The sequence below is a fragment of the Artemia sp. Qi Xiang Cuo genome, chromosome 16 (assembly GCF_049724085.1).
Source record: "Artemia sp. Qi Xiang Cuo chromosome 16, ASM4972408v1, whole genome shotgun sequence".
NCBI classification, from domain to species: Eukaryota; Metazoa; Arthropoda; class Branchiopoda; order Anostraca; family Artemiidae; genus Artemia; species Artemia sp. Qi Xiang Cuo.
In genome coordinates, this window is record NC_142809.1 from 8835654 (window position 1) to 8849422 (window position 13769).

General features: G+C 34.5%; 1 protein-coding gene across 1 annotated transcript in view; it reads left to right on the forward strand.

The window, feature by feature from the left end:
* The window catches only part of LOC148942540 (glucose-6-phosphate isomerase-like), a 56291-nt gene extending 49383 nt beyond the window's left edge, over positions 1-6908 (forward strand). The window contains exons 3-4 of the mRNA XM_089102565.1: positions 1641-1942; positions 6670-6908. Coding sequence (XP_088958691.1) covers positions 1641-1817 — 177 coding nt within the window. The 3' untranslated portion in view covers positions 1818-1942; positions 6670-6908. The remainder of the gene's footprint in view (positions 1-1640; positions 1943-6669) is intronic.
* Positions 6909-13769: the final 6861 nt, after the last annotated feature.

Sequence of the window (13769 nt, forward strand, 5' to 3'; positions counted from 1 at the left end):
CATCGATAAATAAAGGAAACCCAACACGAACAGAAACTACAATAAATAACCGGGTCAAACTCAAAAAGAGCAGAAACTAACACAAGTTGGGCTGAACATAATGGCCAAAGGCCAGAACATAAATTGTACTTTACTGAAAAAATATAAAAGATTGTGCATTGTCAGTTTAACATACATATACGGATATTTAGTAATCAAAATGTTAATATTGTTTGATTTATTAAAGTTATAAAAGTAAAAACATTTATATTTTTGGAAATCAACTTTCTGAACAAAACATAATTTCTATCTGGAAATCAACTACGCTGAACAAAATGGCTATCTCAAAATTTTGACTGGATGTTTATCTTACTTTGGTATATTTCATTAGTATTGAGCGTCAGTGAAATATATTAGAAGAATATTAGGTAGGGGGTACATCATACAAGTACCGGGTAGGGTATATAGCATATAGCCATTTTAACAAAACACTTTTTTTGTATTTGACCCCGAGATACTCCTCCTTCTATTTTTGAAGATTTCATGAAACTGTGTTGAATTACCATATCTGTTTGTGTAGCTGAATTCAATTTCTCTGTTTGTTTCACGACAAAGGATCCATTTTCAAATTTCTCAAAAGTTTGTTCATCCATAGTTTCCAGAATATAAACTAAAAGTTTTTACTATATAATAAGGGTCCATATAATTCTCGGTTATAAAGTTTAACTTTATGAAGGAATGTGAAAGTTTGCAGATCTTACAGAAGATGCACTTAAATATTTTCTAACTAAAACGTATTTATTATTAATGGCAATGTCATTTAAATGTAATCAACGAGATCAGTGCTTGTGCAACGCAGACCTTTGGTCAGCATGCGAAAGGCTTTTTTTAGATAAAAACTGCGCGCTCACTGCCCTCTATCTTAAAAACGGTCGAACATAGAAAAAAATTGTTTTAGACAATTTAGTCTTCTAGTATAATTTTGTAATACTAAAAATAGCATAAAATCCACAGGATCCGAGATATTTACAAAAAGCGTTAAGACATCATTTTTTTTTACCTTTGAAATCTGTGGTTGTGGCCACCCTCCAATAGAGGGGGGTTGGGATTCAGACTAGTTTTAATACAGATTCACATGAGTTCTATAGCTGACTATTCCAAATTTTAAGGTTCTTACCATATTTTGGCCAAAATGATTGGACTAAAAATCTGGGCAAATCTTACGACGACTCTTCAAATATAAAGAAAAACTATTAAAATAACAAGATTTCATTAGTGCCTTGCGCTGAGGTTATCGTGCATACAATAACCTAAAAACAGTGCTTCCAGTAAGATGCTCTCGTCATTTCAAGCATATATGGTCAGGGCTGTATCCAGTATTTTTATTTCAGGGGGGAGGGGTACAAAAGGATTTTTTTCGGGAGGCTTACAAAAAAAAAGCTTTTAAAAATGTTTTACAAATTTGTTTATGTTCATTTTTTGTTACATTTTTACGAGTCGGACAAACATTTCGTTGTTTTTTTTGGGGGGGGGGGGAAAGAGAGGGGGTTCAAAGCCTCTACCCTCCTGGATACGGCCTTGTATCTGGTTCATCATGATATTTAGTATTACAAAAAAATACATAATTATGGATTAATTTTTACTTCCGTTCTTTTTATTAGATCATGGACACGTTTCTGGGAGCAAGTCTTGGAGCTATTTCTTTCCAAAGTCACATTTCACCCATACCAGATCCTATAAATGAAGGGAAAACTCTTGATAATCAAACACGCTATTTCCCACTCCTAATGTTTCGAAACCCAACAAAATTCACTGAAGATGAAAAAGGTTTGATTTAGAGTCGTTAACATTGTTATTGCGAGTAAAGCAGCAGCGGTTACATCTGACCTTACCATGGACTGCTGCAATGGACAGAAACCTCTATTCTTCGAAGATCTGATATTTGAGAATTACACTGACAAAGGTAAAAGGCAAGCAGATCCAGGTTTGTATTAAGGAACGAACAATAGCCCATAGTAACTCAAGTATTAAAAGGAATCCTTATATAGATGATAATGCAACACATTTTTATCTTCTATATAAGGATTCCTTTTAATACTTGAGTTACTATGGGCTCCAGTTCGTTCCTTAATATAATCATGTAAAAAAAAAAAAAATACCTTCGATGCAGAATATCGTAAAAGCTGCCACTTTTCTTTATTTTCAAGCCAGTATATTTCTCTTGTTATTCAAGCCAATGAGCTGTTAGTTTCTTATGTAGGGGTTTCAAACAAAGTGGTTCTAATAATGCACTTCTTGTTTTGATCTGACTCTAGTTTTAGGAATTATGGGCTATTATATTTCTTAGTATTGGACATGATCGTCTCATACTAGGCTGCTAGCTACCGCTGCAATCCGAATTAACGTATTTATTATCATTCCTAATATATAATAAGTTTTTTCTTTCGTACTTTTGAGACCATTATGATAAATAATTTTATTATGGAAATAAATATTATATAAGTCACGCGTCGAGTACCAAGAACCTGACAAAAAATTAAACTAATTTTAAAATTTTGCAAGTTTTAATTAAAAGATTAAAATTATTGCTCAAATACAATGAATATTTTTGCAGCTTATATAAAAACTTAAGCGATTCTGAACTGATAACTAAAATAAAAAAAATTGATTCTTTTTTTGTATGGATATACACATTATATCCCACGTCAGGTAGTTAGAACCTAACACAAAGTAAAACTAATTTTAAAATTTTAAGGGCTTTTTATAGTTTGAATTAAAAGAATCAAATAATTGCTCGAATACCGTAAATATTTTTGAAGTTTACATAATAACTTTAGCGAAGCTGAACTGAGAACAAAAATAAAATAAAAATTTCTTGTCGAAAGATAAAAGTATATAAATATTTCATTCACTTATTACGTCATATATGATTATACAAGAAAAATCAATCCCTTCATATCTTTTCAACATATTGTAAACAGTAACCTTTAAATTTGATTATATGTAACTTATTTTTCACAAATCTCTGATGGTACAATGGTAAGCATACTAGTGGTTAGGATAGCTTGCATTCATCAAAATCGGCAATTAAAAAGCACTTTTCAGTAGAATTTAAATTAAAAAAGGTTTTAATTTAATTAATTTTTGTTTTTTAAATAATAAAGGCACTAAAACCTTTCATTTCCGTTCGTGTTTTGTTTTAAAAAAACAAGATAAATAAAGAATTATACTAGGATGGATAATATGCAGAGTTATTGTAGATAGGCCCTCTTGATATGAGTTGATATAAAAGACAGTTTGAAACAAAACAAAATCTTCATTGACTTGTCTCATTTTTTTTCTTTGTTTTATTCAAGCTATGTTAATCAATACTGTTTAATTACAAATCTTAAATTTCTATTTTCCATCTTTCTATTTTCCATTAATTGTTTATTTACTTTATATTTTGGAATAGAAAAAGTTTTGGATCACCTAATGAACAAAGAAAATGTGGCTTTAGTCACTCTGTTCAATCGGAAGGTGTATTAGCATCTGCACAATTCACTAATAAGGTTCCTTGTATAAACGCCCAGCTAACTATGGTCCACCAACAGCAGTACAGCCTATTCCTCTCCCAGCGCAAGTTCAAGACGGACACACTACATCTCCTGGCTATGGTACCGGCTCATCAATTCCATTAAAACCGACGGTAACACTTCCTGCTACATCTTCAGGGTACGGTTCAAATCCTTCAGTGCAACTAGTTCCTCCAGCACCAATTATTGACAGATATGGGTCCCGTCCTAGCTATGAAAAAGTTCAATCGGTCCCAGTAAGACCTTCTGGATATGGCCCAAATCCATCAGTACAGCCGGTTCCTTGTCCGGCACCAAACTGACCCCCGAAAAGGACCATCCTTTAGACAAGGTCAATTTTCATCAGAACATTTAGGCTATGGGTCTCAGCCTTCAGTACATCCAGCTACTCTTCCTGCACCACAAATTAACCCTGGTCAAGCATTATACTCTAGCTATGGTTCTGCGCCATCATTTCCATCAAAAACGTCAAGCTATGGCTCTTAGCCTTCAGTCAGCCACTTCCTGCTCCAACACCGCTCCAGTTTAATGTAATTTCATCTCTTATATACTAATAGTATATTGTTTTCAAATAATATTCAATAATGCACTCCCTTTGAACAGTATATGGTAAAAAAAAAGGAAAAGATAAAATTATAAACTGTAATGCACAGATTGCCTAGATGTTGTCAGTAGGCTTAAATTTTGCCAAATAGGCATTGAAAAACTTATAAATACATCATAGCACTAGCAGTTCATTGCCCAGCGCAAAACGTCGCTCACGCAGAGAACCGCAAGATATTAGGCCACTGTCCTATAAAATAGCTCTATTTGAAAAATAGCCTTAGAATTTGCCCACAACGAGGACTATTCTTTGCTTTTACTTTTAGACAGAACCTGAAAGACTTTTCTCATATGCTTGATTTGTAGTCAGTTACACTTCAAAATCCCTTTTCGACCCTCCAAATTCAACGTCTTAGGCACCACTATTTAGTTCTCAATGAATGTGACCTAAAACATTTTGTTTCTAATACCATGAGACATTAGGCTGTTGTCCTATAAGATGACCCAATTTCTAAAGCAGCCTTAGAATTTGCTCAAAACGAGGACTATTATGTGCTTTCACTTTAGGCAGGACCCGAAAGACTTTTTTTAATTACTTGATTTGCAGTCAAATACACTTCAAAATCTATTTTGATCCTCCAAATTTAACATCTAGGCTGCATTATTTAGTTCTTATTGAACGTTAGCTAAAACATTTTATTCTTATATTCCTGTATCAAACAAATTGCTTGTCAAAAGTTTTTTCCTGCTCCAGTTATGATTTGGCATTTGCCCATTTCTCAGTGCTGGTATATTTCTAGATGCTTTTACAGAGAAGTAAATAGGTAAAACTGGTGGACTTTCTCCCTCCTGACCTCTTTTTATACCCAACCTCTTATACCAGCATTGACCTTTTATATCTAGCTTTTTCATAACTTATTTTCTAAGAGTGGTTATAAGAAAAGTTACTTTAAGCAATTGAAAGACATATTTGAAAAATCAAATCTTTTTGTCCGTAAGACTATTATCCCTAAGATAATTTATGCTGATGCCACATGAATGTTTGTAAAAGGAAAAACGGTGGGTGATATCTGACATGGCAACCAAGCAAACATCCGTTTTCTATTTGCTTCTTTTCCGTGTGTTGTGCATTGTGTTTTTTTTTTTTTCTTTTTTCTTTTTTTTTTTTTACTTTGCCAATCTTTGTACTCTAGTTATGCAATGTTTTGTCTTGTTTCTTGTCTACCAGAAAAAAAAACACTTCATTACATTTAAAACATATGTTGTTTAAGGTACTTTCATAGCTGAGCTCTAATTATTTTTTTACTTCTAAAAATTCTTAGGAGAAAATGAAAATTTCATTTTCATTTCCAATAAAAGTGTAGATATGGGAAATGGTTCTGATTCCTCGGATCTTTACACAAATCTAAGCAAGTACAATTTAATTTCCTTCTCTAAATATTAGGAGAGTAATAAAGGAGAAAGTTGCAATCTCCATTTGCTGGGATCTCCGAATAACTTTTGTCAATCTTGATTTTAAAATACGACCATAAACCTACCCCGTTTCTCTTTGTTCATCAGTGAGTCGCGAGGAAAAATCTCCAGCCAAGTCCATGTCCACTTTTCTTTTTCTAGACATTAACAACAGAATCTCGTTGACTGAAATTAGCACCGATGTGAACCTGCTTGAATGTAAAACCAAATAATTGATAAAACTTTTTATTGAAATCACACGGAAAAAAAACACAATCACACGGACAAGAAAATATTTGAATTGAATCCATTATCTGACCCTTGTGACTAAAACAAAAATGTTTGTTTTTGCAAACATCAATTGCAAACATTTTGGCTATTGGAGCAATAGCCGTCAGAAGCGAAATATCTGAAGATACTGAAACAGAGTAATGAATTAAAAATCTAGCTCAGGATCAAGAAGCTGTGCAATAAAAATAATATAAAGGCGAACTAAAAATAGCCTTAGCTTCATCATTTTGATGATTTCCTCGCAAAACTTTAGCTAAGACTTGATGTCTTTGTTGTTACTCTGAATGATAGGCTTGCAAAATAAATTGATTTTACTGACAGAATCACTACCGCGTATATTATGAACAAAATAGTCATGAGAAATTGTGGGCAGTCCTGACATAATCCTTTTACTATTAAACTTTCCTGACTTGTTTTTAAAATTTGACAATAACTTTCGAATAAACATTTCCAAGCTAATAAATTTACTTTTTCTAATTTGGGAATTTTGCCCAAAACATAGCAGGAGAGGGTTGTTGGTCCGGCTTTGGTCATGCCTCTCTGTGGCCTATGAGCTGGCTACCAGGACAGCCAAATTTACAAGTTTTTATTTGTCCAACTCTGATTACTCGGGCCTTTGGACCCTTCAACTGTAGCTTGATATCCCATCAATCCACTTAACTCATTTGCTACGATTGGCAGATTAGGCCTTCGTTCCTTGTATAGGTCTACTTTTATTTCCTTAACATCCTCAGGTGTCTTTTCTATTTTTATCTTTAGTATGAGGAATATTCTTTGGTAGAGTTTATTAAGGTTCAAGCATTTTATTATAATTCTATTTTTGTTTTAGGGAACACAATTTGAGCCGCTACCTCTCATCGTCTATTAACTGCTTGTATCGCGTGATTTGAGTTATAGATAGCGCTACTTAAACACAATCACTGGATATAACAGTATAGACTACTTGAAACTTCAATCAAGAACTTTATCTTTTATGTATAAACAAAAAAACAGATTTGCAAAGCTCTACTGAAAAAGGTATAAAGTAGAAATAGTGCTTAATTTTCACTTTAAAAGAACTCGAATCGGTTAATCATCTACTTCTTGTAGACATTTTGAAATTAGATCTATTGTAAGTTTCTTTAAGTTTTCTCTTTAAGAATCAGAGCCAGTTAGTAATATATTTACGAATAAAGCCTACCTATACATGGAGTTTAGTGTCCTGTGTAAAAAAAAAAAAACTGCTATTATGTATCTCCTCTGGAAAATTTACATCATAGGCTAGCATGTTCAGGTTTTAACACCATATGCTGGATTAGAAGTAGTAATCCAATGGTGAAAGTGCACATTCAAGTTATACAGAGTGGCAGATTCTTGCATCCAAACCAGCTGGAGAAATTCCTATTGCTAAGGAGATTTAGGCACAATTTAGGCATAATTTTTGGCATAAACATTATTTGTGAGGGTTTTAAACTCCTCTTGTATTAATATCCCATGAAAATCAGTCAGAATGCCTTTTAAAAAGACTGCGCTGAAAAATTATGTTTGGATAATTTCAAACATCTCCTCCTAACGAGCGTCAGTTGTATACACCTATGGATCTATAGTCATTTTCATTATGGATCTATAGATCAATATGAATCTATAGATCAATATGGATCTATAGATCCATACATCTATGGATCTATAATAAATTCAGGATGACTGGCTCTAATACATAATTAACAAATAAGTCAAGGGCCTAGTGTATCCATTGAGTGAATAAATTTCTTTTTGTATGAAAGTAAAAAGTGAAATTCAAATATGAAATGAAAAAGATTATTACTTTTTAGCCTACGTAACTTCCCCCCTACCTAATTTTCTAAAGTCTCGAGGTTGGCATGGCTATCCTACAAGTCTTTGTATGTTAAATTCAATTTGCTTCTCATCATGATATTTGTAAACAAGGCCATGTTCAAGGGAGGAATTAGTTGGTTTGAACCCTCCCCCCTCATCGAAATGTTTGTCTAACTCGTAATAACCCGACAAATAAAGACAAAAACAAATTCTGAGGTGTTTTTAAGTCCCCCCCCCAAGAAGAATTCTTGGTACGGCCCTGTTTTAAACATCTTAATTGGTTTCACTGAAAGTATAAAACATGCAAAAAGGAAAAAAAAATGCTTCAAAACTTAAAAATTTTATAAATCCATTAGGATTCATTTAGACTACTTGTATGGACTAGTGGCTTTATATTTTCGATACTACCTGCAAGTGATCGTTGAAGGCAATTCTTTTTTAAACTAACCAGTCTTCGGTTGTTCATATTGACCTATTCCATTAAACCGTGATATGGCAAACATGATTGAAAAACGATCTGTTTTATGATTCAAAACAAGAAATTTGTATAATTTATATATTTTATATTGTTGAAGCCATTGTTTTCAGCTAGGGGTCATATTTTTTGCCCGTTTTTCATATTTAAATCCTTGAAAATAAAAAACTGACTAAAAATTTTAAAATATGCATTTTTATAAAAAGAAACATATCTGATTCAACTTAAAGTTGTCGGGCAGGACATTATAAAATGGTTTTGCCGCGAAAAATAAATAACCAGTGTTTGTAACCTCAACTATTCGTCAGTTAAATTAGTTTTCAACATTAGATGCACTGGTGCTATCCAAAGGTGAACCTAGTCTGTTATTCTTTTTCATGGTTTTGTAAGTAATTAAGGTTTGTCATTTTTCTTTCTGTTGGGCCAAGTTTCACACTGTCATTGTGGATTTATACATAAAAAAAAAACATTGGTGTGGAATCATCTAGAAATCATCTAGGTTTTCATAATATTCAAGAAGTTTATAATTCTTTTACGGCAGTTTAAATTAAATTCAAATGAGTATATTAAAACGATGGGCTGCAAAGCTCCACCGAAAGCCAGTCAGATTCTGACTGCGCAAAGTGTACAAGGGTTAATAACATCACAGGATCCATGCCCAAGCGAAATACCTCACCCTTTTTAAAGCATTCTTTGCTTTCCTAATTCGTGTTTGTCGTTTTTTGTTGCTAGATTTTATACACCTGTTTAGGTTTGCATGGTGAAATCCACCAACATCGCTAAGACTGCTATCTGCTGAATCTAGCCGCATCTTTAGCCCAAAGTGGCCTTTTAGACCAATCTCAACATTTCCCTGATCTGTTCCGTATTTTGACATTTAACTACTTAATACTTTCTTATACCAACTTCAGTTACCCCTAAAGGTGCCCAAACTTTTTGTTTAACCCAAGAGGGATGGTCAAAAAGCAAGATTTTCAGCAAATATTATCTGCAAATCTTTCCAAAACGATTGCTTTGATGATTTGTCTCCTCAGATATGCATACCTATGCAGTTTTGTCTTGTAAGAAATGTCCGTGAGCTTTGGCATGACTTGTCTCATCAGTCATGAGGCCGTTTTGACGATCAAGAGCAAGCAATTCTAAGCTTTTCAACAAAATTGTATTTTTACCGTTTTCTTTTAAAGGGGATATTAGCATTGTAGCATGGACACATATATGATATGGTAATATTTGGTTAAGATACTCTCCTCACCTAGTCGTCAAAGTGTGTCAGACTTAGGGCCTTCTACCTGAAAAATTTGTTTCATATTTCGATTTCATTCTTTGTAATAAAACATTTGAAGAATAAAGTTCGTCTGATAGAAATAAAGAGTAAAACTGAAACTTAAATTAAAGGGTTTTTCCCCAAAAATTTAAGAATTAAAAAAGACCACGATCCATTAGTCAAGAAACGAGTCATTTAGCAATTCAGACTTAAATAAAAATTACCACAAATAAAGCGAGAGGAGGGATACCACATCAACGACTCTCACGACTCTCACAAGAGTTGTGAGAAACTTGACTTTCTCACAACTCTTTTTTTAAACAATAAAAACTTTAGCGTAAAGAGCGAGGCGTTGAGGAGGGCACAGCCCCTTTCATATACGGAATAATTTCTGTTCGTTTTAAGTTTTAATGTCGCTCCTTACTTTCAGTTTAAAAAACTTTTTTTTTTTTTACTTAAAGGCTGCGAAAGCGGGGGTTTGGGGGCGGCAGCCCCCCAACTGTACCTTCTAATCCCTGTACGTTTTAAGGTTCGAACTTGTGACTCAGCCTCTTTAACTCTTTAGAAAACGTAGTTTTTTTCAAATAATATACAATAAGAAGGCACATAGTTCAGCATTTACATTAATTACAATGCAGTTTGGAACGAGAAATCATAAGCCCGAATTTACACAAGGATTAAAGTAAATTTTTATACTAATTTGTATGTCAGTTTATCAAGATTTATCAAGCAGATATACTACAGGTCAAATACCAAGTTTTCGTCTTTTTTTTAAATTCGTCCAAATGAGAAAGTCGTTAGTCCTCGTGGGCTAATTTTTTTAATTTCTTTAAAATATGTGATTTTTACAAACCCAATGGACGGTAGTAGAACCTAACCGAAACTGATACTCACAGGTACGTGACCTCAGCTTCCTTTCTCTGTTCCTATCCCCTACAGAGAAATCCTGCTAGCGTTTGCCTCATAGTGGCATCAGGGTGGACCTTTCGCAAATTTTCCTAACCAAACTGTGACTGCTAAGAGTGCTAGAGGCTGGCCTTGAGGAGTGGCACCCCTTGATAAAATAAGAGTCGACACAACATTGGCAATGGATTCTGATGAATGTTCTTTTAGTTCTTTTTTGTTTCGTTTGCCTTGGTGGGCCTTTTTGGGCTGAAAAACCTCTTCTTAAATAGGCTATCTATTATAGGTTGCCTTCCTGTAGTAGCATAATATTTGTAGGTATTAACATATAACGAGTCGGAGTTATTAGCTTTGAGATTATCTGTGCAGGATTTTGACTCTTGTTGATAGAAAAGCATCGCTAAGTGTGGAATACCCTGTTGTGACCAAGATGGGGCCAGGATTGCACAAAGCCTCCATTCAACTGGAGGTCCCAGGGACATCTTGCTGTCAAGTTTAAGCGCTTCTTAAGTGCTTCACGTAGACTTGAGAACATAAGCAATTCCCCGTCCTGTATTGGTTCTGGAACGACTGCTTTTCCTGGGGCCGTAATAATGTCAGTAATTTAAAGAATATGAGTACTGTATTGACATTTTGAATTACAAATTTAAATAGTTCAAACTGAACTTGTTAGGAGTTTCTGAAACTCGTATCCCAGGGGCAGGAAACATAAAACTAGGTGAAATAAGAATTTATTTACTCAGACAGGATGAATGGGATACATAGACAGGGAGTAGGGTTCATGATTAATATGGAAGGTGTCAAGTCTCGTTTAGGTGGGCCAGGTATTAATATTATAATCCTAGTCACTCATTATCATAGGCAGCGCGATAGCGCTGCCTAAGTTAAGAACGATGTTGGCACAATGTATTTTTTTTTTTTTGGTTTAGACCAGGGCACTTCGTATCGAAGGAGTCGTCGTAGAAACTTCGATAAGGGCTCATTCGATTGGAAATTGGAGTGGCTTGTGTCTTTTTTAATAGTAATAAGTGGATGTATGGTAACTAACACCCCTTCCATGCCCACCATTTCCCGAAACACATTCAATCAAAATTTTGAGATAAGTATTTTGTTCAACATAGTTGAAAGTTCCCCCTGGGGGTATATAAGCTTTTTATAGAAAGCTTTGTCGTAGAAACTTCACAAAAGACTCATTCGATTGGAAATAGTGCCTTTTTTATTAGTAGAAAGTGATCAAAGGGCAACTGCCCCCCCCCCCCCTAATGCCCATAATTTCCCAAAACACTTCCAATCAAAATTTTGAGACAGCCCTTTTGTTCAGTGTATCGGAAAGGTCTGGAAATTAAATCTTAGAGGATAACAATACCACCTAGCCCTCAGGGTAAGGGTTGTAAGATATGCCCTGGGACATATAAGGTTTTCATAGAAAGCGTGGTCGTATAAACTTTGAAGGTGTGCTCATTGGATAGATAATCAAACGCTCTAGTGTTCTTTTTAAGAATCAAAGGGATCGGTGGGCAGCTAACCCCCCCCCCCACACACACACACACACACACACACCTACACAAACGTCGTATTGTCCCGAAATGCATCTAATAAAAATTTTGAGATAGCTGTTCTATAGCGCAGAAGGGGCATTTATGTTTTTATGGAAGGGATGGTTGTTTAACTTTAGAAGAGGCTCAGTCTTTCTCCCTGAAAAAGACTATGTCAAGACAAAACGAACAGAAATTAATTAAAAAAAAAACTTTTTCAACAAAACAAGTTTTCAAAGAGAATTAAAGAACTCCATTAAACCAAAATGAACAAAGATAGAATCAAATAATTTACCAAGAATACAACTACCACAAATCAGTATCAATAAGTAAATGAAACCCAAAACAAACAGAAACTAAAATAAATAAGAGTCAAACTCAAAACGAACAGAAATTAATATGAGTAGGTTTCTAAACTCCCAACTTTCTAAAAGCTGGAAATAATTTTACTTTACTGAAAAAAATTCTTTTAAATGTTTTCACTTTTCTAACTTTAAGATATCAAAAGATTTTAAGGAATAAATATCAGCATATGTATATTAAACTGACAATGCAGATTTTTTTTCAGTAAATTCATTTGAATTTTTTTCATCAAAGTACAAATTATATTCTAGCTTTTAGAAAGCTTGTGGCATAGGACCTTACTTATATTAACTTGAGTTTGACTCTTATCTATTTTAATTTCTGTTCGTTTTGGGTTTCATTTATTTATTGATACTGATTTGTAGTTGTTGTATTCTTGGTAAATTATTTGATTCTATTTTCGTTCACATTGTACCCACATCGATCTTTCATATGCAGCGCAATCGCGCTGCCTATGTAAAGAACGATGTTGACACAAAGTATTATTTATTATTGTTTTTTTTCCTTTAGACCAGGGCACTTCGTATTGAAGGAGGTGTCGTAGAAACTTCGAAAAGGGCTCATTCAATTGGAAATTGGAGTGGCTTGTGCCCTTTCTAATAGTCGAAAGTGATTGGAAGGCAACTAACACCCCTTCCACGCACACCGTTTCCCCAAACAGATCCAATAAAAATTTTGAGATAGCCATTTTGTTCAAGGTAGTTGATTTCTAGATAGAAATTATGTTTTAAGGAGGGGACTCCCCTACAGCCCTCAGGGCTTATTTGCCCTGGAGCAAATAAGGTTTTTATAGAAAGCATTGTCGTAGAAACTTCAAAAAGGCTCATTCGATTGGAAATTCAAAGAGCTAGTGCCCTTTTTAATAGTCGAAAGGGATTTGAGGGCAACTAACCCCCCTCTCAAGCCCGCCTTTTCTCCAAACACATCCAATCAAAATTTTTGGATAAGCATTTTGTTCAACGTAGTTAAAAGTTCCGGAATTTTGTTCTTTGAGGATGACAACCCCCCCGCCCCCAAAGCCCTCAGGGCAAGAATTCTAAGTTATCCCTGGGGATATTTAAGGTTTTTATAGAAAGCATTGTCGTAGAAACTTCAAAAAGGGCTCATTTGATTGGAAATTGAAATGGTTACTGCCCTTTTTAACTGTCCAAAGTGTTTGGAAGGCAATTAATACCCCTTCCACGCCCACCATTTATCCAAGCACATCCAATCAAAATTTTGAGATAGCCATTTTGTTTAAAGTAGTTAAAAGGTCCGGAAATTATATTTTTGAGGATTACACTCCCCCCAGAGCCCTTAGGGTAAGGGTTTTATGTTATGTCCTTGGGGCATATAAGGTTTTTATTGAAAGCTTTGTCGTAGAAAATTGAAAAATGGCTCATTCGATTGGAAATTCACAGGACTAGTGTCCTTTTTAATAGTTCAAAGTGATTTGAGGGCAGCTAACCCCCCTCTCACGCCCATGTTTTCCCCAAGCACATCAAATCAAATCTTTTAGATAGCCATTCTGTTCAACGTATTAAAAGTTTTAGAAATTGGGTCTTCTAAGGTGACTACCCCCTCAAAGCCCTCGG